We start from the raw sequence: 25,614 nt of genomic DNA, 5'->3' as shown, positions 1-25,614 counted from the left end.
GTACTCTGCGCAGCCGAGCATGGCGGGGCCCTCAACGTCGTTCGCGGCACCGTACACCGCTCAGCTAAGCATAGCTGGGCCCTCCACGTCGTTTGCGACGCCATACTCCGCCCAGCCAAACACGGCTGGGCCCTCTGGGTCATACCAGGCCATGGCGTCCAGGTCGCCCGTCGAGCACCCCGTAGTCGACTTCGAGAACGCCTCGAGCGACGATGAGGTCGACGAGCACCGGATACGGCGGCTGGCGGAACGTCGGAGGTACCGCGAAGCGCGTCGCAACACCGGCGCGCAGGCTGCGCCCGGACAAGGCGCGCCTTTTTCGATGAGCTCCTCCACGGCTCAGTCAACATGCGTGGTGCCAGGATGGCCCCACCACCTCATGGCCCTCCCTACGGATAGCGACCCACGGCTGACGGGGCACTACTACAACTACGTGCCGTTGAGTGGCAACGATGCTAGTCGCCTTATCAACGACGCGCAGACCGACACGGGCAAGATCGCGCACCGCGTCCGCGACCTCATAGGCCAGGTCAATCGAAGGCCTGAGCTAACGGGAGTGCGCGGTCTGCAAGTGTTGCAGTCGCAGTGGCGCCGCCCAGAAGGGCCGCGTGGAGCTTCGCCTCGGGGAGACACACCCCCGGGCTACGAACACATGTCGACGTCGCATCTTCCCCGGCCCACACGCGCGGGACCGGACTGGAAGGAGATCAAGCGGCAGAAACGAGCTGCGCGCACCGAGCCCGCGTACAACCAGCCGACGCTCGACGACAGCGTCGGTGACTGGCAGAACTGGATGTCTGCGGGCAGGGGCCGCATTCCTGTGTGGATGGAACGCGAGTTCGGCGGCAGGAGGCCGACCGAGTTCAGCGTGGCCTTCCACCTGCTCTCGCGGCAGCTCATTCCGCGAGACACTCCGACCGCCGAACGCGGTCGTTGGATCAGCATGACCAGCTGGTTGTTCTCGGTGCCTGGACTTTACCAGCACCTGGTCAACACTGGCCAATACCCGGTGGCTAGTCAGTTCCGCCCGGCGCCGTATCCCAACGACGTTGGCTTCGCGACGCTCTTTCAGATGGCGCGCTGGTACGCCTCGCGCGGCGTCACCGTGCTGATGGCGGACCGGTACATGCTGCTCGCGCGGCGCAACCGCAACGAGCGTGGAGGCCGCGAGGTAACCGACAACTCGCCCTTCACGGATGGTGGACCCAACAACATCAACGATGTTGGGTATGTACCCAACAACATGGCGTTGGGGCCTATCGACGAGAGCGACGCTCCGCTCATGGCGATGCCCGGCACAATCGTCGCCGACCATCCCATGCAGGTCGAGCCCGACAACGTCCCAGCACCCACCGTCGCGCCTACCACCACAGATGCTCCGCCCGCGTCGATTACCTCGGCGACTACAATCGCCGAGGAGGCTGCTCCTCCCCCATACAGTCCCACTAGGCCTATGGAGGACGTCCAGGGCACGGCGGACGCTGCGTCTGTCGGGTCCCGGGTGCCATCCCCGGCGCCTCGCTCAACGGCGGGGTCGGGGTCCAGTCGCGCCAGCTCCCCCACCCACGTTCCCTCTCCCGCATCCGCATAAACGAACCCTCAGCTGAGGTTCGTTCGCATAAAGAGTCCGCACGCGCATCCGTCATGCGCACATATACTACCATATGACGGTAGGACTGCTCCAATTTGCAGTCTGTTTCTACTCGCCTTCCTAGCGTGACCGTATCGCATTCGAGCATACGGTATGACTGCCTCAATTGGCAGTCCTAAAAACAACTAAAACCCCCTCCCGCGACCGTATCGCGTTACAATCCGGTAGTACTGCTTCAAGTTGCAGTCACCCTCGTCTTCTCACAACGTCCACATGGCGTTGTGTATACCTCACCACTACCACTCGTGCGACCGTCTCGCACAAATAAATTCAGACGGTAGCGCTGCTCCAATTTGCAGCCAAACATTGTATATAAATGTTTTGTGGTTCGGTATCGTCGAGGAGCCCCAATTGGCTCCTCCATCACCCTTGTATATAACCAATGGGTCGCGTACGCACCGCGCGCGACCTTGTATATTTCGGTGCTAGCACTGCTACGAGTTGCAGGCATTCATCACACCATTGTATTATACAACACGACCTGTATGTCGTGTCTAGAGGGGGAGAGTGTAACGACCCAGGATCGGGTCGTTACGGGCATCGTACATCCACGAGCCCAGCGCCGTACGCGCTGGGCAGAGATAAGATAATGATGTATTAAATAGACGCGTGCGGCGTGCGGGTATTCGGAACCCGCGCGCCTATTGCGGGCAGCCTTTCTACCTGCCCCACTATCCTACGAGTACGCCGAGCCTCAATAGAGCCCGGACCAGAGTACTTGCGGGAAAGGGGCTACAGATTGCGCCCCCCCATACGTGAGTTTTACATCTCTCATGTGCATTGGCAGGGGGTGGTGTTGGGATTGATGTGGTCGTCTCTACAGTCGCATGAGCCTCAACAGATGTGGTACTGCTGGAGACATCAAATATGAGTATGATTTCACAGCAGAATGAAGATAAATGGTGTGCGTACAAGCAGGATGCACCACTGGCTTCCACAGCCTGTGCAAGTGCATCGACCCATGATTCCACGATGACCAGGTCGTCCGTGGAGACGATGACCATGTTCAGCAATGCTATAGAGCTTTTGAGCTTGTAGCCCCGTTCTGTTATAGTCAGCCCCTCGGCCTTGTATCCCCACAGGCCGTGGAAGCAGTGATTGAGCGCGCCACTGTACCCGAGTTCTAAAATGTCTTCTTCATCGAGTACTGGTTTTGCAGAGCCAGATACGTAAGGAAGGCTGTCTGGCAGGGTAGAGAACAACTTCGCGAGGGTGGTGATCTTCTCGGTGAGTTGCTGCCGTAGGGTGCGCGTGCCGGTCATGGTGTGGGTGTCGAAGTCCGACATCGTGGTGGTGATATGGTTGAAAGAACTGCAATTGACATCTAATATACGCAGACCAGTTAGCCACCATACAGCTTAGCCATGCCAGGTGCGCCACAGGGACCTTGCGCCTGGTTGTCACCATTGTCCCCTGTCCCGCCACGTTCTTCGTCTCTGGGTCCTCAAATCCCACGGTCATGTGACCTGTGTTGCATCGCCTAAGGTTGTGACACCACAGTATATCTTCTGCTGTCTACATGCCTTCTCAGTGGCATGAAGGGAGCAGCAGGAACACATGTCGGACATTTCCCTAAGCACCTCCCAGCACCTTGCACAGTGGGCCAAATGATCAGGATGCTTCGCAAGGCCTAAAGAGGCGAATTTTTCCTCAGGTGGGCCTCGGGTGGGCCTTGCATCACCCTCAAAAGGCATTGTGAGGCTGATCCGAGGGCTTTTCAAGGCAATCTCAAGGGAAGCGCCCTCGTGATGGCACAGGAAAATTCCAACACAAAGGACCCAAAAGTTAGGCACTGGGGGGCTGTATAAACAGCCCAGGCCTACAAGCACCAGCATTAAATCCTAATTACATTCTCAACACATGTCAGTTATGATGTCAATTTCACAGACATGCAACATTGGTTGCATCCCCCTCAAATTGCTACATGGAGTCACATTTTTCACATAGCATAGTATATGAGGGGGCACTGAAAGATGCTATAACCCAGGGTGGGAGGAGGGGGGGTGTCCCAGGGGCCTTAAGTCAATTCATGTATGCCTCTCTACTGTATCAAATTTGTAAGCTCTGTGCAGGTATACATCCAGTATCTAGGCCAAAGGTGAGCTCAGGAAGTAAGCTGAGCCTTTATTGAACAAGAAAGTCAACATGGTAGGTCATCCAAGCCTTTGGGACCCCAACACTCTTGATTGTTGCTCTGCTAGGGCGATGGTTTGTCCCTTGAATATGCTGAGTGTGACACATGAATTCCAAACACCACACCATGCAGGCACTTCACATCTATGTAAGTCTCCTTATATCTGAGTCTTAGCTCAGTACATGATGCTAAGGTATGACAGAATACTGTATGGGCAATTGGGGTTTCCATTTTGAGCATCATGTCAGAAACATGTGAAAATTCACCAGATATGGGAAGAGGTGGAGGGGGGTCTTGGAAATAGGCTTATGTCAATAAAGCGACCCGGTAAACCACTTGGATCAGCAAAGTCTTGATTTCTCCTGATTTAACTTACAGTACCTTAGGGTCTTATCAAGGGCCTAAGACCATAATGCAGTCTGTTGAGGGACTGCATTATGGCACTTATGGTGTCTTATTGCCTTGATAAGACCATAAGACACTGTAAGTTAAATCAGGAGAAATCAAGACTTTGCTGATGTCCTTTGTGGGCCCCTCATGGCATAGTAAGGAGGCTGCTTCAAGATTTGGGGATGATCCAAGCAGACAGGCATTCAACATTGTTGACACAGATAAACAAGACTACTGTAGAGATCAGATGTTAGCAGCAGCAGGTTTGGGTGTGACCAGTCGGAGACGATGCGGCAGAGCAGTGGGGTCCACCGTGACCTGTGACCGCGCCCTTCAGAGCAGCAATTGTGACACCCCTTACCGCCGCTGCGCCAGCGGTGGCCGGCGCTACGGTGTGTCGTACCTTTGTCACAAGCAGTGATGACCTTGGTGACCAGTGACCGAGGGGCCAATAGCGGCGGGGCAGGACCCGGGCATCTCCCCTAAGGGTTTGGCCCCCGAGACCCGAAATTTCGGCCTCAAAAACCCTATATTCCGGGCCTCAAAAACCCTATGGTGGCCGAACATGTAACAGAATGTCACTAAATGTCACGCAAAAGTAACAGCTTTTGTCACGATTTTTAGCCACATGCCATAGGCGCCCGCAACATACCCAATTTGGTCCATCGGCGACCCTATGGGGGCTGAACCTATGGGCACCTAATGCTCGACGCTGGCCTCAAAAACCCTATGAGGGCCAGACCTACTTACCATATATAGGCAATGAAAAACCCTATCAGAGGCCAAACCCTTAGGGGAGTTGCCCGGGTCCTGGCGGGGCAGAGGCTGTTGTGACCTGTGACGCGCCGCTAACGTCTGATCTCTACAGTAATCTAAGATTGACCCAGCTCAAACCTGACCACTATGGTCACAGTGTGACAAGCACATGAACTCGGCGTCAGAGAGCATATTTGATTCAATTTTGTATAGTAAGTGACTGCATGTACGTACGCGTACAAAAAGTCTGGCAAAGACACTGGAATATGCCCTGTACATACGTAGTAAGTATGTTATGTCCTCAAGGAAGAACAGTGGGGATTATTTGCAACGCGTTTTTCTTGTCTCGGGTAGGGCTTTTCTTGTCTATTAGGGCGACAGGTGGGGCCACAATGTGTGCCTCGCGTGCGCCATACATTGTGTACAGCAGTTGTCTACGGGATATTGGGGCGCATTTGAATGCGGAGGGCCCAAAATCTTGCTCCACTATACAGTCGGTCTTACCCCACGATGGCTGACCGCGTTGCAAATAATCTCTAGTGAGGCATTATAAACGCACGCGAGCACCGACTGCCACCGTCCACGGCGTAATGCGAAATATTCCCCACTGCCTTTTCAGGCTATCTACTAGGCGCCCGATCTTCCAAAACTCGATTGCAACGGCTACCCACTCCGTTATGCGTACCCACTCCTGAAACGGCTGCAACAGATTGTAGTTCATACATCGAACTATCGACTGATCCAGCCGTTTTACCTCAAGATACGATGTCACAGCTGGGTAGTTTAATCTTTCCTTTTCACCACCCAGATTCGCTCGAGTGTGACAACTCCGGCCCACGTGATGTGGTCAGGTTTGAGGTGGGTCAATCTTACTTTGAGATAAACTGTTTGATTTAATCTGTGAGGTGGTCTGCGAAGAGTTTCAATAGTACTACTATAGTAAGTGTGTTAGATTCCGTAGGGTAAGTATTCAGCACTGATGGCGAGCCACCTCCCCACAGATCACGTAACGACCATTCACAGTGTCATGCATCTGACCCTACTGAGGGGGTGCCCTTTATAAGTATTTAAAACATGTGTGTAGAGCTGCATGGCATTAGGCGGCATTGGGCAGGACGTCTGCTCGCTCGACCTGCAACGTAATTGCCAACCATGCACGCCGGGGTCGTCGCCACGCGCTAGGGCTGTATATTGAACGATGCGGATTGGTCGACGGTGCCGCGAGCGCCTTAGTTGGGGAGTCACAAGTGTCAAGCATGCACGCTGGGGCTGGGGTGTGTTACAGGGCGCTCTACGGGGATGGTAATCCTGGTAGGATGGACCATGCGGCATTCCATTGTATGACACAGGGAGTGAAGTGATACAAGGTATGCAGAGGCGGGGTGGTGGGTACATGCACGGTGACAGATGGGGGTACTGCTACGGATACTACTGGCGCTTAACAGCTGAACGACGGCGGGCGTGTCAATGACTAACACAACAACAGCAAAGGAACCGGGCGGAAAGTGAGCGGGAGATCTGGCGGGCATGCATAAGTTGAGTGTTAGAGCAGAAGAAAGGCGGGGGGACGCACAGGATGAGAGGGAATCGCTTAGGCCGAGCCCTTGGGGGCCTCCTTGACGGAGATGGCCTGCTCCTCGCCCATGGCGGAGATGATGGTGACGAGGAGGTCCTTGCCGTCGTCGAAGTCGGTCTGGATCTGCTTGCCGAGCTCGCCCTCGGGGACCTTGACGTCGTCCTTCGGGTTGCCGTCCTGGGACATGAGGTTGAGGAAGCCGTCATCGATGTTGACCTAGGCGAACCAGAAGGGTCAGTGTATAGCTTCACATGATTCAGGAGATGGGGGCGACGTACGAGCTGGTATTCGTTACGGAAGACGTTGGGGACATCCACGTTGTGGGTGGAGGGCGAGAGCTCCTCCTGTAGACGGGTAGATGCGATGAGATCGGGATGTGATCAGCGTCTGTTTGGGGCACGAGTACTGACCAGTTTTCTGCCGGTGAAGATCTGGAAAGATGATAAAAATGAGTGGGCGCACTCGAGACAAAGGTGCAAATGGGGACGTACGTCGATGGCGACCAAGTGGACCTTGGCGTGACCGTGCTTGCCCGTCTTCGAGGTGGACATGTCGACGATCTTGCAGGGGCGGCCTGGGTACCGCAGCAAAGGACATTATTCAGCATTTTCTCGAGCGGCGGCGCGCTAGGCGAGGGTGCGAGGGGCTCACCCTTGATAACGACGTGACCGTTCTTGCGAAGGGCCGAGCATTGCATGGGGAAGGTGAGCGAGGCCCCGGCGGAGGCCTGTGCGGGGGCGGGCGAACAAAGTATGAGCACGAGAGCTGTGCAGGCTAGGCGAGGCGGAGGCGACTGACCTGCTCGAAGTTGTGGTTGTGCTGCTCGTCGTCGGACATGATGAGTCGAGAGAAGGAGGGAGGGGTGGTCTAGACGAGAAGGAGAGGGAAGAGGGAGAGATGGAGGAGAGATGGAAACACGGTGCGGACGTCCAGCTCGCTCAAATCCACGCGCCCGAAAAATCGCTGCCCAATCAATTTTCCATCTCCGCATCACTCGTGGGAACCTTATCCGGTCATCCCCGAGCCGCCTGCCTAATGGGGACGCCGGCCGGCCCGCAGCGCGTCGAGAGGGCGCAGGCCGGGCGCTGTATCGCTACCACTTACCTACGAACTACCTCATACTCAGCATGCATCCGTTCGGAGGGACCCCCATCTGTCCAAGATGCGCAAAGTCCGTCTATGCCGCAGAGCAGGTCCGTAATTCTCTCTCCCAGCACGCGTTCCCACTCACCGGCCTCGCTTAGATCATGGGCCCTGGACGCAAGGTACGACGTCATGTCTGCTTCAAGTATGTTCTGCGCTGACCCTCTCCTAGCTCTACCACAAGGCAAGTTCGCAGATCCAACGCATGTTTATCCCGCTGAACCTCTACACCAGCCATGCCTAGCGTGCAAGTCCTGCGGGAAACGCCTCGACTCCTTCAGCCTGGTCGAGCACGATGAGGAGGTACGCCGCCACCCTCTCTTTGTCATCCCCTACTGACTCTCCCCCCAGCCCTACTGGTACGCGCAATCTGCCCCGTATAACACGTAAACAACTCACCACGCCCCCAGCAAGAACTGTCACGTCAAGCTCTTCGGCACGCGCGACCTCCGCCACGCCAACCTCCCCCACCGCGACGACCTCACCTCGCCCTCGTCCTCCCCCATCCGCTCCGGCTTCAACGGCGGCAATCGCGCGGCCTCACCGCCCACTCTTCCCCCACGCCAGAACTCCAACTCGCACGCGTACTCGAACTCGCTCTCCGGGACGAACGGCAACGCCCCGCCGCTGCCCGTCCGCCGCCATGCCACCGGGGGCGCCGGTCTCGACCGCGATCGCGGAGGGGCGACGTCCCCAGGCCCAGGGCTGCTCAAACCGACGCGCACGCTGAGCCCGAACGGCAGGGAGCGCTCCCGCCCCGCCTCGCTCCTGCAGGCGACCGAGCAGATGCAGCGCATCGCGGACGAGGCAGAGGCCGAGGCCGAGGAAGACGTCTCCCCGATCCCGACGCACGTCGGCCGCGGGGCGGGCGGGCTCCCGCGCACGATCCCGCTCGCCTCGCCCGCCGCTACGACCCAGTCCCCCGCCCCGGCAGAGACCGACCGCGGGCGGCGCACGATGTCAGTCCCGCTCGCCCCCTCGATGACCGGCACGCGGTACGGCGCTGCTCTGGGCGGAGGCGGCGGCGGAGGGGCTGGGGGGCCGCCGCTGTCCCCGACGATGACGGGGCGGCAGTGGGGCGGGGGCACGCCGCGGTGCGGGCGGTGCGGGCTCGCGGTGTACTTTGCGGAGCAGGTGAAGGCGGTGGGGAAGACGTGGCATAAGGGGTGTTTGCGGTGTGCAGAGTGTGGGCATACGCTCGATAGCGGGAAGGTTGCGGATAAGGAGGGGGAGCCGTTTTGCCATCGGTGTTATGGGAAGGTGAGTCTCGCGGTTGCTGGGTTTTATGTGAAGGCGGCTGATTGTATGCGGTTGATTGTAGCGGTTCGGGCCGCAGGGGAGCGGGTATGCGTTGTTGGGCAAGCCAGGCGGCTGAGTGTGCGCATAGAGTTGTGAGATGAGATGGGACGACGATGCTGACAGCGAGAGGACTATGTTATGATTATTTCGAGGAATGTACCGCTCGCCCTGTAAATGACTTCTGATGTGTGTTCGATGACCTCCCTTCCAATTCCCCGACCAGAAGAACAGATGTGCATCGTCGCCACTGGTATGTACATGGCTGGCAGTCTACGCGTAAATCACCAACAGCCCCTCCCCGACGCGCCATTCCGCTCGCGCCCCGTCCACGTCCAGCGGCCGCTCACCCTTCAGCCCCAGCGCCGCCCTCCGTGTTTCTGCCCAGTCCTCGCCTGCCGCCGCTGCGAATGCGCGCTCGATCTCGGCGTCTGGCAGGGATAAATCGAGGTCGAGCTGTACGGAAGAAGCGGGGGCGGGAGAGGGGGCGGAAAAGAGGATGCGGCGCGGTTCGAGGTCGAGCGTCGTATGGGGGATGGATGCGTGTGTCTGTGTGGGGGCCGGGTAGGCGGAATCGGCGATGTGGGAAGGCGAACGGGGGGCGCAGGCGGATAGAAACGAATGAGGTGGACGTTTCGTGTGCGCATGCGAGAGAGAGAGGGAGGTCGAGGCAAGGCAGCTATCAGTGAATGCACAAGGCACACGGTTAGGGGAGAGACGCACGAGGTGTGGCACACTGAGCGCGATACGCAACCGGCCGTCGTCCGTCTTCGTCCAGCTCAAGCTCGGGACCACCGCATTCGCTTTCCTTATACCCGAGGGCGGGGCCTTCAAGATGCCCTTCGCAGCGGGCGCGGGCACGGAGACTTCCTCGATGAGCGGCTTACCTGGCTTGCTCGGGGGCGCATCGACAGACAGCGGAGAGGAAGCGGAGGCGAGAGAGGGCGCGGGGGCGAGGAGGGCGGTGGGGACGCTGACTGTGCGCGGGGCGAGCTTGCCCTTGGCGGCGATGTTGGGCGTGCCGATCTGGCGCGAGAGCTGTACACCGTATTGTGTCTCGATGCGCTGGAACGCGAGCTCTGGCGGCGCGCGGGGGTGGCGGCGGCGACGCAATGTAGGGACGGTAATGAGGAGATCGAGCGGGTTAAGTGTGGGGCGGGGCGGAGAAGAGAGAGGGAAGAGGCTCACCGACGAGGAATGTCTTGAACTCGGGCGAGCGGAGGGCGCGCGGCTTGAGGGACGCGCTGAAGATGCAGTCGAACACGACGGACGGCTTCCCCGCTGCCCCACGGATCCGCGCCCGTCAGCACCACTTCCATCCTACCCTCCAAGCGGTACGCACCTTTATCCGTGTCTGCGCGCGGTTCGGGAACGATGACGGGCACATACCAGTCTTCGGGGTCTGCGGGCCCGCTAAGAGCGACGTCCCCGGCGATGGCGCGCTCGATGGCGGCCTCGCTGCGGGCGGGCGGGGCGGGGACGTGCTTGTCCCAGGCGATATTCACGAACACCTTGCGGTCGATCGGGATGGGGAGCGCAGTGGTGGCATGGTCGGGCCCGGAGAGGGTGAGGAGCGCAGCGTTGAGCGCGGAGGACTTGACGCAGAAGCCCGGGGAGGGCGCGAGCGCGATGCGAGTTGTTCCAGGCGCGGGCGAGGACATGGTGATGGCGCGCGTAGGAGACTGAGTTGTGTTTGGTTTGTTTGGAATTAATTGGGGATGGAGGCACAGGCGGGATCAGGGGCGGTGATTGGGTTGTGTTAGAGTTTACTAGCCGGTGTGTATCTACAATGATGCGCGCGCGACGGGCTGCGACGGGTTTGGGCAGCGCGGAAAACACGGGGCGCGGGTGCGCTGGGAGAGAAGAAGGCGCGCGATAGCGATATCGAGGCAGTTGTTTGGGCGGTGGTATTTGCCACGTCAGGGACTCCCACTGGGCGGCCGAGGGGGCGGGAGAGGGTGCGCACGATTCGGGGGCTGCGACCCTGGGCGGAGCGCAATGCGGCAGGCGTGGGCGTCCGCGCCGATGGGGAGGACGGAGTGGGGTGCGCGGTGGGACTCGCCGCGATTGAGCGGGAAATGCGAGGAGATATGTCGCGATGCCCTCGCGATGAGCAGAGCGGCTCGGTGGGCGACAAACGTGCGGTCGAGGAGAGGCTAGGGGAGGGCGAGAGGGTGATCGGGAGGTTTGGAGCGCGATCGCATGGACTGTGGCTGTGCGAAAAGCTTTTCGACTGCAAGTGACTCGCCACTGCAGATCACAGGAAATATGTCACCGGACACATTCGGAGGACATTTAAAATGGCATACCAATGGGATAGGATTACATTCAAACAGGCGTAACATAGAGATCGGATGGATTACATTCTGTATTAGTGCACGTGAACGAACAACAAGCAGCGAGCTCACAATAGGCGCCCGGGCCTTAGCTCTGTTCCTCGACCACCGCATCCCCACCGCCACGTCCTGCTGCTCTGTCATGCCTCGGGCTCCTCGTTCTGATTCAGATATCCGCTACCCCTGCCCTTGTCCGCCCTGTGCAGCTTCCATCAATGGCACCGAGTACCATACCAACAGGACCATCGAGCAACACCTCAAATGTGCCGAGCGCGTCCGTTGCGCAAAACTACGAAACCGTCAAGATGCTAGTCACTCTCGCTCTGGGGCACATGGGCTAGGACTTGGCGACCAATTACCGGATGAAGATCTTTCGACAATGCCAGGAGGGTGGGACTCGGGGCTGTCTGGGACGGGCGGATCGGGGCCATCTGGGAGAGATAATGCCTCAAGGGCCCCAGGTCTCCGTGAGTCTTCTCCTACTTGTGCGGGCACTTCCACCTGGGCTGCAGACAATGCGCTGGAAGACGACTCTGGCATATTCTTCGACGACGACGAGGACACCGGCCAGGACCCACCCGAACCAACTGGTGCTCGGCGACCCCCCTCTCCTGTGCACAACTCGAGTCCTGTTCGCGATGAGTTCGGTCATCATCCGGCTAGCGCAGCTTGGGCATTCTCTCGGTCTCCAAGTCCTCAACCTGACGGCCCTGCTGAACTTGCTGGCTACCAGTCTGATGGTGGTGTCTCGTACCTCGACCCTCGTTCGCGTTCCCCTAGTCCGTCTCCTGAGCCGGACGCACCTGGGCGTTCTCCTAGTCCTGCTCCAAGCGGTGGTGCTGCGGCTGCGGCTGCTGATGACGACGACGATGCAGATGATGACGACGGCCTGGAGATTTCTGAGGACCCGCTGTTTGTGGACATCGAGACACTCTTTGATCAACTCCTGGAAGACGAGGCCGCCGACTCTCTGGACACTCTCCGTACGACATACAGCTATCACAGCGGCCGCCCCCGTGCTATGTTTGAGCACCCCCTCGTACGCAATGCTTACTTGCACGTCTATCTCGCGTCCGCGGTCCACGGGGCCACCAAGGAGCTATGCAAAACCATGCTTGACGGCTACTATGCCACACTGGCAGCCCTTCCGGAGACGGCCGGGTTCGAGGTCCCAGACCTCCAGAGCATGGCGCGAACCCTTCGCACTGTCGAGCGACGTCTCGGCGTCGATCCTGACCGATACATTACGTACTACTTCACCTGCAATACATGTTGGTCACACCATCATCCCCGCGACCTCTACTCTCTCGCAAGCAACCTGTGTTCTGAGCCGGACTGTCCCGGCACACTATTCAACTACAAGACCACTGCGGACGGCAAAATCAAACGCATCCCCGTGAAAGTGATCCCGACTACGGCACTCATTGACTCCATCGCTCGGATGGCAGCGCGCCCAGGAAAACTCGAAGATTGGAATAAGTGGCGCGGGGACGCTGACCAGCCCAAGCGCATGCCGCCCGCTTCGTGTAATGACTGGGAGGGCTGGGCGAACGCGGACTACCGGCTGTTTGATATGATGGACGGCTGGGGTTGGCGCTGTATCGCGGCGGGTCTGGAACGGCGACGCGGCGGAGAATGGGGAGTTCACGATGTGGACGTTGCGGAGGTTCATCAGCGCTTCGTCTCGCTGCCCAACGGGCTGGTTCTCCAGATCAACATTGACTGGTCAGTGCACGTTCTCACATTAACTTGCAGCCATACTAATGCACATATTGAGGTTCCGCGCGATGAAGCGCGGCGGATACTCAGTTGGCGCGGTCTACATTACGATATGCAACAATCCACGCAGTGTCAGATTTCGACGAGAAGAGACGCTGCTGTATTGCGTCATACCGGGCCCGACTGAGCCCACAACTGAACATTTGAACAAGATACTCGGTCCTCTACATGCCGAGCTGCATAAGCTATACAACGGTGCATTATCAATTGTTCTTCATGAACGCGCATGAAATGCCTCTGTCTAATGGCCGTTACAGGGATCATACTCCGTTCTGACGGCACTGGTGACGCCGACACCACCTTTGAGCCGATTCATGCGTTCCTCAACAACATATGCTGCGATCTCCCGGCCTCACACAAAGCCAACGGCCTGCGCGGTCACACAAGTGAGACCTTCATGTGCGACATGTGCGAGGCGCCGTTCTCTTCTCTCGTCACCCCGGAGTGCTTTGATACAGCTCGTACGTATACATCTACTTTGTATGCACAGTTGCTGATGCGTTGTAGGCTTCAAATTGCGTAACGACTGGAGGTTCTTGAAGTATGCGAATCTGTGGCGCGACGCCGACGCCGACGACCAGGCACAAATTTTTGAGAAGCGAGGAGTCCAGTGGTCCCTGTTTGATGCTCTGCCTGACTGGCTCCCCGGGCGTGACTCGCCACCAGATTTCATGCACGGTGCGTACCTCGGTAAGTCGCTTTATGTCATACTAGCAGATATCTCCTGGAGACGCTATTTATTATTTTACAGGCGAGGCGAAACATGTCATACAAAGTATCCTCCATAAGGGCGGAATGTTTACGCAGAGGAACAAGAGAGACAAGCCGCTAGAGAAGTTCGAAGAGTACCTGCAAAACATCGTGTGGCCGGCATCCATCACGCGGTTACCGGATGGTGTCAGTGACTTTCTGCGCTTCGCGGTGGTGTATTAACTCATCATATTTCTAGCTGGTCTCCGGGGGTGCCGGCAAAGCGGATCAATGGCGCTCTTTTGCGCACGTACTCATTCCCGGTCTCTACGCTGCTTGGCAGATCAAGGGCAAGATCCCGGACCAGAATGCACCGCTTCCACGATCATCTACCAAGGCCGCAAAGGGACGTGTGCGCGTCGAGGAGCTCCTGAACAAGCGACGGCGCGCTAATATTGCGGCTAACCCCGAGACGACCATTGCTGACATGGAAGAACTTGCGCAGCTACGGATGGACCGCAATTATCAACACCACTTCGACAACACAATGGAATGGGCCGTCGCGATCCGGATATATGGCTCCCAGTCCATCACTGTGGAAGAGACCATGCGCGCGGCGGACTGCCATGAACGCGCGTGTCAGACATGGGCGCGCATGTTCTGCCATCTAGTCCCTTACTTCCACATACTCATGCACCTGTGGCTGTGGATACTGATGCTCGGGCCTGTGTATGGCTGGTGGACGTACCCGTATGAACGCAACAACGGCTTTCTCACAAAGCTCCGACACAATGGCCATGTGGGTGGGGAAATCGAGGCGACCATGATGCGAGGATGGACGAAGGCCGTCCTGATTCATGAATTGGTATGTTCGCGAGCTCAAGAGTGGTATATGCTCAGCTGTGTCATTTAGATACAACACCTCGAGGCACTCGGCGATCAGAAGGCCCAAAGCGACGCTGACATGATCATCAAGTTAAAGGGCATTCTCAAAGGCGATAGCACGAAGGCGACCGCTCAACGCGGGACACTGCTCACACTCATTGCGACCATGAACGCCGAGATAAGCTCCGGTGACGCCTGCATGCAACAGCCTCATGATTGTTGTTGCTAATATATTCGTTCCGCAGGAACGGTTCATCTCGCGCCGCACCCCCGGATCGAAGATCTGAGGTCTCTCGGGCTCTATACGCTGATGTATCATTACCTCCGGGACCTGTGGCAAGACACCGTGGAGCTCCTGCCCGATACCGCCCCAGTTGGTCTTGACGGCGAGTGTTTTGTTGCCACTGCGGTCCAGTCACACTCGACTGTCAACATCTCCGGCCTGCGTTACGGTGCTTCATCGTCTCCGCAGGGATCCAAGTCCCGCTATGCCTATATGAACGGCCGGGTGCCTGTGCAAATCACGCATATATTCCATATCACCCATTTGCGTAGCGATCCGAACATGCCACCCCTGGAGGTGACGTGTGCGGTTGTTCAGCCGTTCTGCGGGGACAACATCCCCGAGATGCCGTGGGCTTTGCGGTGCGTCTTTGAGCAACTGTGACTTGGCGCTCATCTAATCATCCTTTGTCAGGGCGACCGATCTCGGCATCGGTACATGGAATCATAATGTCTTGAGAAACCAGACAGTTGTCGATGTCCATGAGTTCTCTGGACACTTTGCTCTGGGAACAATTGAGCACCCACGCAAGAAACTCTGGGTGACGATGTCACTTTGCCATGTGAGCACACTGCATGACAACAGCTGCAGAACTCTGACAAGCTCGCGCACCGCAGAATACTCAGGAACCGGATGTACCGGAATAACGGCCAGTCAGAACACTGATTTATTGATCCACCCCCAGGAATGTTTCCCACACACGCCGCTCTCCCCGCGCTCACTCCTTGCGACTACGTTCTACTCCTCCACGTCATCCTCTTCGTCTCCACCGTCATCCACTCCTTCATCCTCGGCAACAACAACATCTGTCTCACCTGCGATCCAGTCCGCGATGTATTGTACATGGCGGAACTTGCGCCCGGTCTCCGTGCTCAACCACCGTGGGTCAACCATCGCCAAAGGAATCTTCTGCAACTCGATCTTCACTCCGTCCTTTTTCTGCGCATTTTTGCGAAGGATCGGGAGCTCGCTCTTGTCATCAGGTCGAGGGGGCCCCCGAATGCGAACATGGTGAGTGTTGCCCTGGATGGCCTCAGCGTCATCGGTGGCCCGCTCAGAGTAGACTACGGCATCAACTTGATTGTAGAGAGCGGTGACCTGGCACGCGCCTCAGCGACATCAAAGCCCCGAAGCAACATCAGGACTCACGGTCGCTCCTCGGTAGGCCGGCGCGCGCTGTTTCCAGGGTCGAGTGCGTGCAGGAACTCGCGCCGCTTTGGCCTTCGCAGCATCAGTGAGCGCCGGTCCCTCTTGCTCAGTGTCTGGATCAATCGCGCTCGTCGGACCGCTGTGGTCGGACTCGTCCGTGGACTGGTACTGCCATTGGAAGAACCAGTCCCACTCTGGCCCCACAAGCGCGGGGATATGCTCTCGCACGTCGGACCGCTCACCGGCCTTCTGCATACATCGTGAGTACGGTAGTCGTGTGTGTCATAGGAGTTACTTACAATGACCTTGCGGCGACGCTGCCGTTTGTACATCAGCGTCTCCTCCCGAGTCGCCTTTGTTTGGTCTCGTCGTTCCTTGTACCTCTTGGCCATGTTACCGAAGCACGTTTCGAGCCCGTCCTCGATCACGTCGTCCGGCAGGATGTTCAGCATCTCCTGCGACAGCGAAGTCGACCATCGGCGCCCATCCCGCTTGACCTTTTGGACGACATCTGCCACCCATCCCTCGCGGTTCGTCGGCCAGCCGTCTTCCCATCGTGGACGAAGCAGTCGGGTAGGACTCAGGGGATCTTCGTCCGACCAGAACCCCCGCTTCATCGGCTTCGGCAACAGGGCCTTCTTGCGAACACCCATCATGCCCTGGAGGACGCTGCGAAGGCAAGCCTGCAATGTGGTGAGTATGGTTGACGGGCACTTGGACATCGCAGCGCCGACGTGGTAACTCACAAAGAACGTCCGAGTCTGCAGCTCTCTTTTGCTCGCGACGGCGACTACCTCAATCTCGCTGGGCGGAGCGGCTGCCGCAGCGGCGACAGCTGCGCGGCCTACCTGTTCGGCTATGGCGCGGTCTTCAAGGTCACCTATCCGCTCGAGGCAGTTCTCCACGCGCTCGACATGGTTGTCAAGACGCTCGACCGTGTCGTCACCAGTCACGCGAAGCTCTTTCAAAAGCGTTCGGTTTTCTGCGACCGTCGTGATGAGGCGGTTGTTCTCATTGGTGAGTTTCTTCACCCTCTCTTCGAGACTGTCCACTTTGGCTAATACCGTGTCCATACTGTTCTGCAGGCGCATCAGCATGTCGGCGCTGCGCTTGCCCGCGCCTGCATACATCGACCGCGTGCATGTAAGTCTCGCAATTTCTCGTAGAGCGCCCGATGTTGTGGGCTTACCGGGCACGATGGCGTCTGCGTTGCCTTCTTCTTCCACAGCGCGACGCTTGCCTTTGTCGACTGAGACGCTACCGGTCGCTGTGGCCGCGCGCTGCCGCCCTCGTCCTGAGACCTGCTGTGAACTCAAGTCCAGGCCCGGCGAGGGCGCCCGGCTCGATGCCACGGAGGGCGCCCGCGACGCGACTGTGGGGGTGCTGCGCAAGGACGACGTCGTCGTCCCTGTCGCGCGGGCAGCATTGCCTTGTCCGCTGAAACTCGGCGGTAGCAAGAACTTGCCGCCGAGCCCCGCAAGAGGACGAGGACGTTTGACAGTGGGCTGGCTCCCCGGGGAAAGTGGCTCCGGAGGACGGATTCGACCGGTGGGTGGGGGTGAGTCGGGCATCGTATCGGGTGTTTCGTAGAGCGGGCGAGGATGCTGGATGAGTAGCAAGGTGAGCAGGGCGCGCGAGAGCGTCATTATATACGCCCTCGCAGTGCGGTACCGACGCTCACTCACTCACTGTCAGGCTGAACAGCGAGGACGCTATCGGAGAGCTTGAGAAGGTCGCGATCGGGGAAGGGGGTGCATTGGTATCGACGAAGGGGCCCATCTGTCGCCTTCATGGCCCTCGCGAACAGGTGTGTAGGGCGAAATGGAGTATATTACACTGTCTACGGTGATGAATACATGCTAGTTGCTATGTCTATGTCGTGTCGCGGGCGGTATTGCTGCGCGGAAGGGATTTCTGAAAGCGGACGGTGGTGGGGGAAGGCGCTCGCGATCTTGGCGCGATTGACATGACATGTTACTTTTGACAGCGATGTCCTTGGAATGTGGCGGGGGCGACATCAGGACGCCATCGCTGTCCGATTTAGGATCGCAGGCGGATGTAATCTCATCCGATTTCCCGTGCTCTGCAGTGCGCTGGGACTCTCTCCAGCCGTCCTCTCATCCTCCGCTCTCATTCCTCTCCCTCGGATCCCGTTCTCATCCTCCTAGTTCGCCCCCAAAACAATGGCAGAGTCCGCACATATAGCCCAGCGTGCCCCGCACACCTTCAGATTCCGTGCGCCCCCTCTCTTCTCCCCGCCCGCCACGCGCCCCCTCACCCCGCTCTCTCTCCCCACACAGCCCTGCCCGAGGAAGTGATGCCGGTCCGGACGAACAGCGCAGACGCGACGCCTGTCCCCGAGGACGAGCTCAAGATGCAGATGTACATCCAGGATCGTCGCGTTATCGGCGTGCGTCACTGTCGCCTGTCTCATCTTATCTCCTCCCGTGACGCTTGTTCCCGCAGTACGATCCCCTAGTGCAGCCCGCGCTGCTCAGACACGAGATCGTGTCCTCGCCCGAGTCCCTCCACACCATCGCCTCCGCCCGCTTCGCCGCCGCACGCATCAACGCCGGCAAGGACGATCGCCTCATCGTCGTCGTCGGGCCCTGCTCCATCCACTCCACCGCACAGGCCATCGAGTATGCACACCTCCTCAAGCAAAAGATGCCCGAGTGGCCGAACCTCCTCATCGTCATGCGCGCCTACTTGTATGTCAATTCTACCTTCTAGTAGCCATTCGCGGAGTGCTGATCTTGTTGACAACTTGCAGCGAGGTGATTCATTGTCTCCCTCCTTTCCTATATAGAAATACGGGGTACGCAAATAACCGGGTTCCATTCTCGCGAGTGCCACGCATGGCGCGCGCGATGCACCGTTGCGCGACATGGGCTCAGCAAGATATTCCCGGGAATATTTGAGACGATACCCGAACAGTTCGCGCCGCGCACAGGGCTGGAACTAAGCCTGGCGCGCGGTACGAACTAGCAGAGGGGTTCAACGCAATACTTGGGATTTCCAAATAGAATCATCCCTATGTGAACGTCGCCCAGTGCTGACCGACACCCACAGAAACCGCGGACGACGGTCGGCTGGAAAGGCCTCATCAACGACCCAGACATCGACGGCTCCTTCCGCATCAACAAGGGCCTGCGCCTCGCGCGCCAGCTCCTCTGCGACCTCACCGCGATGGGCGTCCCCGTCGGCTCCGAGCTCCTCGACACCATCTCCCCGCAGTACATCGCGGACCTCATCTCGTGGGGCGCCATTGGGGCGCGCACGACCGAGAGCCAGCTTCATCGCGAGCTCGCGAGCGGCGTGTCGTTCCCGATCGGCTTCAAGAACGGCACGGACGGCTCGGTGCGTGCGCTTGGCGTTGGGACGATGTGTAGATAGAAGCTAACGGGCGTGTGGACAGATGACGGTGGCGGTCGACGCGATGCGCTCCGCGTCGAACCCGCATGCGTTCATGGGTGTCACCGAGCAGGGTCTGGCCGCTATCGTCAAGACGCGCGGTAACCAGGTCAGTTCTTTCCCTTTCCCGCTCGAGCGCGCATTCTAATTGGGAAACACGCAGGACGTGCACGTCATCCTGCGCGGCGGGACGAAGGGCCCAAACTATGCCGCCGAGCACGTCAAGGCCGCCGCGTCCGCCATCGAAAAGGCCCGCCCGCAGCACCACCCCTCCATCATGATCGACTGCTCCCGTGCGTCCCCTCCTCTCTCTCCCATTCCCCTTCCTCACTGACACCCCACACGCGCAGACGGCAACTCGGAGAAGAACCACAACAACCAACCCAAGGTGCTCGCATCGATCTGCGCACAGCTCGCCGCCGGGGACCGCACCATCACGGGCGTCATGGTCGAGTCGCACATCAACGCGGGCCGCCAGGACGTGCCGCCCGAGGGCCCGGGCGCGCTCAAGCACGGGGTGAGCATCACGGACGCGTGTGTGGACTGGGCGACGACGGTCAAGATGATGGACGAGCTGAATGCGGCGGTCGGGAGCAGGCGGGAGCGCGTGTTGCAGAATGGCTTGAGGAAGTAGACGCGTGGGGAGGGGAGAAAATGTGTAGGTTGGAGAAGTGATAGACGTAGACGACGTCCCGTCGCTGTAGCACTGTACATGTACCAGATCTCTTGCTTGCTCGCAATGCAGCGCCCTCCGGGGCCTCGCAAGTCTTCATGTCTCGCGCATACGGCGCCGTCGGTGATTGTGCGGATTTCGGGCGATGTACCGGATTCTCCCCCTGAGTCCAGAAACCTACGAACACCACGAAGAGCGTCGAAGCGACCCCAACGCCGAAGCATCCCCACCACCGCACCCGACCTCGCACACACATCCCCATCCATGAGCAGGGATAAATAAGCACGCGCGGCGCCATATTTTATTCCATCCTCCGTGCGCCAGCGGGATCGTTCGTTCGTTCACAACAGCAACAAGCAACATGCAGCAAGAGTCTCTCGGCCGGCTACTGCGGCACACTACTACGACTAGATGTAGATGTAAGGGTCGGGGGCAGGGGGGCAGTCGGGGTCCATCGTGATGCTACCAGGGTGTACACGTATTTACTAGGGTTCCGTTTTCTGTTTTTGATTTGTGAGGGTTGGGGCTCCGCCGTCCGGGTCCGAGGGCGAGTGGGCGGGAAGGGAAGGGTGCGCGTCGAGCGCACTCACGGCCGTCGAGGCGAGCGAGGTGTGCGAAGCGACGGGGGCTGTCGTGGGGCAGGCCGTGGGCGACGGCGTGGGCGTGGGGCCGCGCGCCGACACAGGGGCCCTTGGCGAACGTCTGCGAAAGCGAGACGGCGGGCGCGCAACGACAGGGGGAGAAAGATAGGGACGGGACGGGAAGGAAGGATCCGGCGAGAGAGGCGAGAGAGGAAGCAAGATGGTAGATACAGTTCAGAGGGGCCGGGTCGGCGGGTGAGTGAGTGCACAACAAGTGGTGGCCAGTGGTCGGCGTCCGCGCAATACATTTGGTTTTCCTACACTGCGAGAGGCGTGAGCGTTCGTTCGTGGGACGGCAACATGGTGGGGTCTCATGAGTAGAGAGGTGAGAGGGAGCGTTAACGGGTGGTGGGACGCGGGAGAAGAACGTGCGCCCCCTCGGACGGAGAACGATGTGGGGTGGGGACACATGCAGAACGCAGAAAGACAAAAAGAGGGACACGCACCGTTCCAGATTAGATATGATAGCTTAGTTGTACCGGACCTGCCAGAAGTCGTTCGTACTTTTGGGCGTCGCGTCGCTTGTGCGCGGACTAGTGGTCGTCGTCGTGCTGCTGCCTCCAGGGCTCTTCACCCCAGCGTACACGTGCACGTTCGCAGTAGCAGTAGAAGGCGCGTGGGGCGGCGACGGGCGGTTGTAAGGAGCAGGCGTGGGCCCAGCACTAGACGGGCCCGACGTCGTCGGACTGGGGCCGGAGAGCGTGCGGCTCTCCTCGCCGTCGAGCCGCCAGATCGAGCTCGGGACGTTGGCGTTGTTGCGTCCGGCGAGCGAGTGGAAGGAGGAGTTGCTCGCGTTGTGCGCACTGGTGCCGTACAGGGTCTGTTGCTGCTGTTGCTGCTGCTGACCGACGGCGGGGTGCGTGAGCCCGTGTGCCTGGGCGTGGGCGTGCGAGTGCGAGTGGGCGGAGGTGCCGGACGATGAGGCGTAGTGGGCGTCCTCGGAGGAGCCGTCGAAAGAGAGGTCTGCAGACGAGGACGAAGCCGACGACGGCGAGAGGGAAGGGGAGTGCACGATGTCCTGCAGGAACGAGGGGAGGAGCGTGCGCGTCGCAACGGGGCTCGAAGTCATGAGCGGGCCAGAAGCGAAACGCGGGGCGTGCATAGACATGCCGATGCCGCGCTGGGCGATGCCAGGATGCGTAGCGCTGCGTCCGCCCGAGGTTTGGTAGATCGGGAGCGCGTCTTTCTCGTGTTCGTGCTCCTGCTGAGCGAGCGACAGCGGCGGGAGGAGTGGGAAATGGTCGGAGTTGGGCGAAGAGTCACGGCTATCGCGGCGAAGGAAGGCGTCATTGGGGCCGTGCATGCCCATGCCCATGCCGGCGTTCATGCGCACCTGGAAAGGCGGGGCGTTGTTGGACTGCTGCTGCTGCTGCGAGGGCGGGGCGGAGGGCGATGAAGCGGGGAGACCATCAATCTCGAGCGCGTTGAACTGCGTCGCGAGGACGTTCGCGAGGAGCGCGATACGTTCGGCCTGGACGGCGGCAGAGATGGAGTCTCCGTTTCCTTCGGCGTCTGTGGGGTAGAAGCGCGTTAGGTTTAATTGAGCATTTACACGAGAAGACAGGGACAGGAGGAAGGACGCGGACTCACAAGGGAAGCACGTCTGGCAGACCTTGCGGCGCCGCCAGTTGTGGTAGTTGCACTTCCCGCAGAGCCAGTCGCCAGGCTGCTTCTCCGCCGCGCCCTTGTTGCCCGTGTTGATGATCGGCGGGAACTGTCGTGTGTTCGTCGTCAGAAACGTCTCTGGCGTCGCGCTAGGCACACGTACTGTCATGAGAGCGGAGTCGACTGGGCGGATCTGGCACGGCTCGGGCGTCGGTTCGTTGTCCGGCCAGTACATGACGCACGGCGCCAGCGGGTCGCGCGAGACGTTGCGAACGCGGCCACCGACACTGAGGGAACGCCCGGACGGAGTAAGCGGCGGGTACTGCGGCGGAGGGGCCTTCGAAGGCAGCTGTCCGTGCATCGGCGGGTGTGGCCCTGCGCTGGCTGGGCCGTTGAAGTTGAAGTTCGATGACGGACTAGGCGAGGGCAGAGTCGTGAGTGGCGTTTGCGGCGCGCTCTGGATACCGTTGTAGCGCGGCGCAAATCGGGGAGAGGGGTTCGCGAGCGGGTAGTTAGGCGGGTGCACGACGTCGATGGAGAGCGGAGGAGCGCCGCCGGAACGAGGGCGTCCACAGACGATGCATGAGATGTTTCGCCTACAGAGTGGTGTCAGTGGAAAGCAAAGAGGCGAAAACGCGTCAGACTCACTGGAAGTTGTGCGCGCTGCAGTTGGGAGCGGAACACCTGGAGGGACAATATCAGTAACCGCTACGTGTAGACGAACGTACGCGACTTACATCCAGTCGCCCGCGCGGAAACTGGTCTTCGGGTTCGGCGGGTTGCTGGAGATGGTGTACGGCGGCTCGTTGTACATGTTCGGACCGGGCGGCGCGTTGTGAAATGGCGAACGAGGGCCACCGGTGGAATAGATGTCGCGCGAGGTGTCCGGGATAGTGAGCGGAGGCAAGAAGCCGCCAGCAAGGCGCGGAGGAACCTCGCGCTCCTGCTTTACGTTAGCGGCGCCACCAGATACGGGACGGGAGAGTGAGACGTACGGCATGGTCAAAGTTGAGACGCCTGAGGGAGGGATGCATGGCGAGGTCAGACTCGAGCGCCGGGGAGACGGAGAAGATGTCGCAGCCGAGGTTGAGCGCGGCGCGAGCCTATAAGCAGGGATCAGGGGAGTGGAGAAGCATGGCGATAGTGGCACGCACGTCCTCGTGGGTCGAAAAGACCGCCCAGATACCGCCAGAAAGGGTGTTGGCAGAGCCAGAGTCGGAATGAGCCAACATAGGGGTCGGTGTGGCAATTTTGTTCTGATGGGCAGTGAGGACCTGTGGATCTGCGTAGAGACGGGTAGAGCGCATACCTGACTGCAGGCGTGCGTAAAGAGGTTCCAGAGAAGGTTGGTAGGCGTCGAGCGGACGTCGACGAGCTGTCAGGTGCACATGAGCTCAAGAAGGTCGAAATATTGATTGCGCATATAAGGACATACGCGGACGACTCTGGACGAGGAGATCATGAACTTTTCGCCCAGGGTGGGGGAAGAGGGAAGAGAGACTGCGTTGCGGAAGAAGGGGCCCCCCGCGCTAGAGATGGGGGCGGGTGGGGGTCTTACCGTCGCGGAGAGGTCGGGGAAGTCACGCAGCTCGTTTTGGCGAGGCACGGACTGCGCGACAGGGCGACGTGCGGAAGGCATAGGCTGGGCGGGAGGGTGAGACATGGCGGCGGATTAGGATGCTAAGCGAGAGAAAATGCACAGAGGCGAGGCGGCAACACGAGCGAACGACGGCGGTTAGGCGAGCATAAAGTAGAGGCGGGCGTCGACGATGAGGGAGGAGGAGAAGAGCGAGCTCGAGGACGAGTGGACGATGAGCGCACTCCCAATCGAGATCGAAAATAATCGAGCTCGGGCATCTGAGATCGCGCTCAATGAACGGCACAGCCCTCCCATTGGCTCGGTCCCGCCAACCGCCCCGCCCCTCCCGCCCTCCGTCCGGACCCGGCCCCGGCCGCTGCGCCCGCCCCTCTTCCTCATCTCTTTTCCCTCCATTTTCGCCGCCGTCCCCTCGCCCCGGCCGTTGTCCCGGCCCCCAACTCGCTCGATGTTTTTGCCGTCCCCTCCTGAAACGCTCCCCCACGTGTTTGTTTCATCCTCGTCCCGACCGTTCCTCCCAACCTTTAAAGTCTGCGACCGCGTTCGTTCGTGTCAGCGCGTGCGCGCTGGTGCCACTGTGCCAGTGTTCGTCCATCCCGGCGGTAGGATGAGACCATCCCCATCTTCGCAATGCCGCAAGCTATCTCACAAATGTCAGGGTTTGCGCATAGCAGTCATACACCTACAACCTCCTACAACATAACGGCCATCGTGCGACGCGCAGCGGGTGAGCATGACAAACCCCAATGGGCGCTTACTCTGTGTGATAATGGCGATGACGAACCCGAGGATGGAGGAGAGGTATGATGTACATAATGACATTTGCATATTTGCGTGCACAAGAGGTTACCCGAAGCTTCAGCGAGTGGGTTTACGCACGACATAAGTACGCATACAACTAAGCCCTCAAATTCCTCCAGCGAATTCCCTGAACTCCAGAAATCGTACGCAGCTGTAGTAAAACACAATAAACAATGCAGACTTGTCTGACTCACTGTATATCTGCTCCCCGGTCCTGACGACACGACATCCGGGACGTAGTGCTGCAAAGTGGGGCCCTCCACATACATACAAAGGCAGAGCATAAGGCGATACATACCAAATTGGCTAAAACTAATGTCCGGATTGTAACGCGGTAGCCTGATTTGTCGGTGGCCGATGCCGCCACTTCAGTGGTTGAACGGGGTTCTCATGCAAGAACCTCATAACGGCACTGCATATGCCACGCGAAGGCTCGCTTGCGTAGCAGTCGGGAAGATTAGGAAGGCACGATGTGTCGAAGCTGTTCAAGCTTTGCGAAATCACGTCAAGTCCAAGAGTACTTAGCTTTCGTGGTCGCTGCCAGGATTAGTAACTTGAATCACCGTAGGACGAGTACTTGCAGCGCGTAAGTCATATTGCCATAGCACCGTCCACGGGCATACCAGTAGCCCTACTACGTTCAGAGTCAGATTTGATGGAATCGACACCGATGTCGCTGCCGGGGGCCGGGGCGTACTTGCACGACAAGCAAGCCTATACATAATCCATAGCACAGACCAGGTACTACTTGGACGCACATAGCATTTAGAAATCAGCGAGATGGGTGTGTAACAAACACGGTAGTACTTGCTCAA

General features: G+C 59.1%; 9 protein-coding genes across 9 annotated transcripts; 4 read left to right on the top strand and 5 right to left on the bottom strand.

The window, feature by feature from the left end:
• Positions 1-19: 19 nt before the first annotated feature.
• Positions 20-1,591, top strand: TRAVEDRAFT_49395 (uncharacterized protein; the record flags this gene model as incomplete). The annotated part of the gene is made up of 1 exon (XM_008042046.1): positions 20-1,591. The coding sequence occupies one exon, from the start codon at positions 20-22 to the stop codon at positions 1,589-1,591; it is 1,572 nt and encodes a 523-aa protein (XP_008040237.1).
• An 831-nt stretch (positions 1,592-2,422) lies between these two features.
• TRAVEDRAFT_49394 (uncharacterized protein) lies at positions 2,423-2,937 on the bottom strand (the record flags this gene model as incomplete). Its single annotated transcript, XM_008042045.1, has 2 exons — positions 2,423-2,468; positions 2,564-2,937. The coding sequence occupies 2 exons, from the start codon at positions 2,935-2,937 to the stop codon at positions 2,423-2,425; spliced, it is 420 nt and encodes a 139-aa protein (XP_008040236.1).
• Positions 2,938-6,203: 3,266 nt separating this feature from the next.
• On the bottom strand, positions 6,204-7,421 carry TRAVEDRAFT_30057 (eukaryotic translation initiation factor 5A). Its single transcript, XM_008041896.1, has 7 exons — positions 7,306-7,421; positions 7,159-7,234; positions 6,999-7,081; positions 6,918-6,938; positions 6,786-6,851; positions 6,505-6,723; positions 6,204-6,449 (listed from the first exon to the last, which is right to left on the bottom strand). The coding sequence occupies exons 1-6, from the start codon at positions 7,342-7,344 to the stop codon at positions 6,523-6,525; spliced, it is 486 nt and encodes a 161-aa protein (XP_008040087.1). The 5' UTR covers positions 7,345-7,421; the 3' UTR covers positions 6,204-6,449; positions 6,505-6,522.
• Positions 7,422-7,634: 213 nt separating this feature from the next.
• Positions 7,635-9,154, top strand: TRAVEDRAFT_151146 (uncharacterized protein; the record flags this gene model as incomplete). The annotated part of the gene is made up of 6 exons (XM_008042367.1): positions 7,635-7,700; positions 7,752-7,784; positions 7,885-7,953; positions 8,002-8,009; positions 8,061-8,910; positions 8,972-9,154. 6 exons carry the CDS (start codon positions 7,635-7,637, stop codon positions 9,023-9,025), a joined length of 1,080 nt encoding a protein of 359 aa, XP_008040558.1. The 3' UTR covers positions 9,026-9,154.
• A 28-nt stretch (positions 9,155-9,182) lies between these two features.
• TRAVEDRAFT_59602 (uncharacterized protein) lies at positions 9,183-10,640 on the bottom strand. Its single transcript, XM_008042366.1, has 4 exons — positions 10,289-10,640; positions 10,135-10,227; positions 9,670-10,025; positions 9,183-9,495 (listed from the first exon to the last, which is right to left on the bottom strand). Exons 1-4 carry the CDS (start codon positions 10,605-10,607, stop codon positions 9,220-9,222), a joined length of 1,044 nt encoding a protein of 347 aa, XP_008040557.1. The 5' UTR covers positions 10,608-10,640; the 3' UTR covers positions 9,183-9,219.
• A 1,021-nt stretch (positions 10,641-11,661) lies between these two features.
• On the top strand, positions 11,662-15,566 carry TRAVEDRAFT_49390 (uncharacterized protein; the record flags this gene model as incomplete). The annotated part of the gene is made up of 10 exons (XM_008042044.1): positions 11,662-13,007; positions 13,060-13,256; positions 13,319-13,522; positions 13,569-13,751; positions 13,813-13,958; positions 14,011-14,616; positions 14,665-14,824; positions 14,882-15,281; positions 15,334-15,481; positions 15,537-15,566. 10 exons carry the CDS (start codon positions 11,662-11,664, stop codon positions 15,564-15,566), a joined length of 3,420 nt encoding a protein of 1,139 aa, XP_008040235.1.
• A 3-nt stretch (positions 15,567-15,569) lies between these two features.
• Positions 15,570-17,901, bottom strand: TRAVEDRAFT_30055 (uncharacterized protein). Its single transcript, XM_008041895.1, has 6 exons — positions 17,764-17,901; positions 17,297-17,688; positions 16,815-17,211; positions 16,368-16,751; positions 16,069-16,317; positions 15,570-16,017 (listed from the first exon to the last, which is right to left on the bottom strand). Exons 3-6 carry the CDS (start codon positions 17,196-17,198, stop codon positions 15,658-15,660), a joined length of 1,377 nt encoding a protein of 458 aa, XP_008040086.1. The 5' UTR covers positions 17,199-17,211; positions 17,297-17,688; positions 17,764-17,901; the 3' UTR covers positions 15,570-15,657.
• A 484-nt stretch (positions 17,902-18,385) lies between these two features.
• Positions 18,386-20,116, top strand: TRAVEDRAFT_49388 (3-deoxy-7-phosphoheptulonate synthase; the record flags this gene model as incomplete). Its single annotated transcript, XM_008042043.1, has 7 exons — positions 18,386-18,478; positions 18,535-18,779; positions 18,842-18,902; positions 19,141-19,428; positions 19,487-19,591; positions 19,646-19,775; positions 19,833-20,116. The coding sequence occupies 7 exons, from the start codon at positions 18,386-18,388 to the stop codon at positions 20,114-20,116; spliced, it is 1,206 nt and encodes a 401-aa protein (XP_008040234.1).
• Positions 20,117-20,428: 312 nt separating this feature from the next.
• TRAVEDRAFT_30050 (uncharacterized protein) lies at positions 20,429-24,052 on the bottom strand. Its single transcript, XM_008041894.1, has 10 exons — positions 23,837-24,052; positions 23,711-23,776; positions 23,556-23,657; positions 23,397-23,504; positions 23,139-23,344; positions 23,050-23,085; positions 22,565-22,997; positions 22,387-22,510; positions 21,243-22,308; positions 20,429-21,058 (listed from the first exon to the last, which is right to left on the bottom strand). Exons 1-9 carry the CDS (start codon positions 23,861-23,863, stop codon positions 21,266-21,268), a joined length of 2,145 nt encoding a protein of 714 aa, XP_008040085.1. The 5' UTR covers positions 23,864-24,052; the 3' UTR covers positions 20,429-21,058; positions 21,243-21,265.
• Between the last annotated feature and the right edge of the window lie 1,562 nt (positions 24,053-25,614).

The sequence above is a fragment of the Trametes versicolor genome, assembly GCF_000271585.1.
Source record: "Trametes versicolor FP-101664 SS1 unplaced genomic scaffold TRAVEscaffold_8, whole genome shotgun sequence".
Classification (NCBI taxonomy): domain Eukaryota; kingdom Fungi; phylum Basidiomycota; class Agaricomycetes; order Polyporales; family Polyporaceae; genus Trametes; species Trametes versicolor.
This window is presented reverse-complemented; position numbering and strand designations above follow the sequence as displayed.

Coding starts and splice junctions, on each gene's coding strand:
- TRAVEDRAFT_30057 (XM_008041896.1), bottom strand. CDS start 7,344: ATGTCCGACGACGAGCAGCACAACCACAACTTCGAGCAG. Junction 7,082..7,158: donor CGGTCACGTCGTTATCAAGG/GTGAGCCCCTCG, acceptor TGCGGTACCCAG/GCCGCCCCTGCAAGATCGTC. Junction 6,852..6,917: donor TCTTCACCGGCAGAAAACTG/GTCAGTACTCGT, acceptor ACCCGTCTACAG/GAGGAGCTCTCGCCCTCCAC.
- TRAVEDRAFT_59602 (XM_008042366.1), bottom strand. CDS start 10,607: ATGTCCTCGCCCGCGCCTGGAACAACTCGCATCGCGCTCGCGCCCTCC. Junction 10,026..10,134: donor GTTCAAGACATTCCTCGTCG/GTGAGCCTCTTC, acceptor GCGCGCCGCCAG/AGCTCGCGTTCCAGCGCATC. Junction 9,496..9,669: donor CGCTCAGTGTGCCACACCTC/GTGCGTCTCTCC, acceptor GCCCCCACACAG/ACACACGCATCCATCCCCCA.
- TRAVEDRAFT_30055 (XM_008041895.1), bottom strand. CDS start 17,198: ATGTATGCAGGCGCGGGCAAGCGCAGCGCCGACATGCTGATGCGCCTG. Junction 16,318..16,367: donor AGCGTCGCCGCAAGGTCATT/GTAAGTAACTCC, acceptor CGATGTATGCAG/AAGGCCGGTGAGCGGTCCGA. Junction 16,018..16,068: donor CGGCCTACCGAGGAGCGACC/GTGAGTCCTGAT, acceptor GGCGCGTGCCAG/GTCACCGCTCTCTACAATCA.
- TRAVEDRAFT_30050 (XM_008041894.1), bottom strand. CDS start 23,863: ATGATCTCCTCGTCCAGAGTCGTCCGC. Junction 23,505..23,555: donor TCTTTTCGACCCACGAGGAC/GTGCGTGCCACT, acceptor CCCTGCTTATAG/GCTCGCGCCGCGCTCAACCT. Junction 23,086..23,138: donor TTCCGCGCGGGCGACTGGAT/GTAAGTCGCGTA, acceptor TTGTCCCTCCAG/GTGTTCCGCTCCCAACTGCA.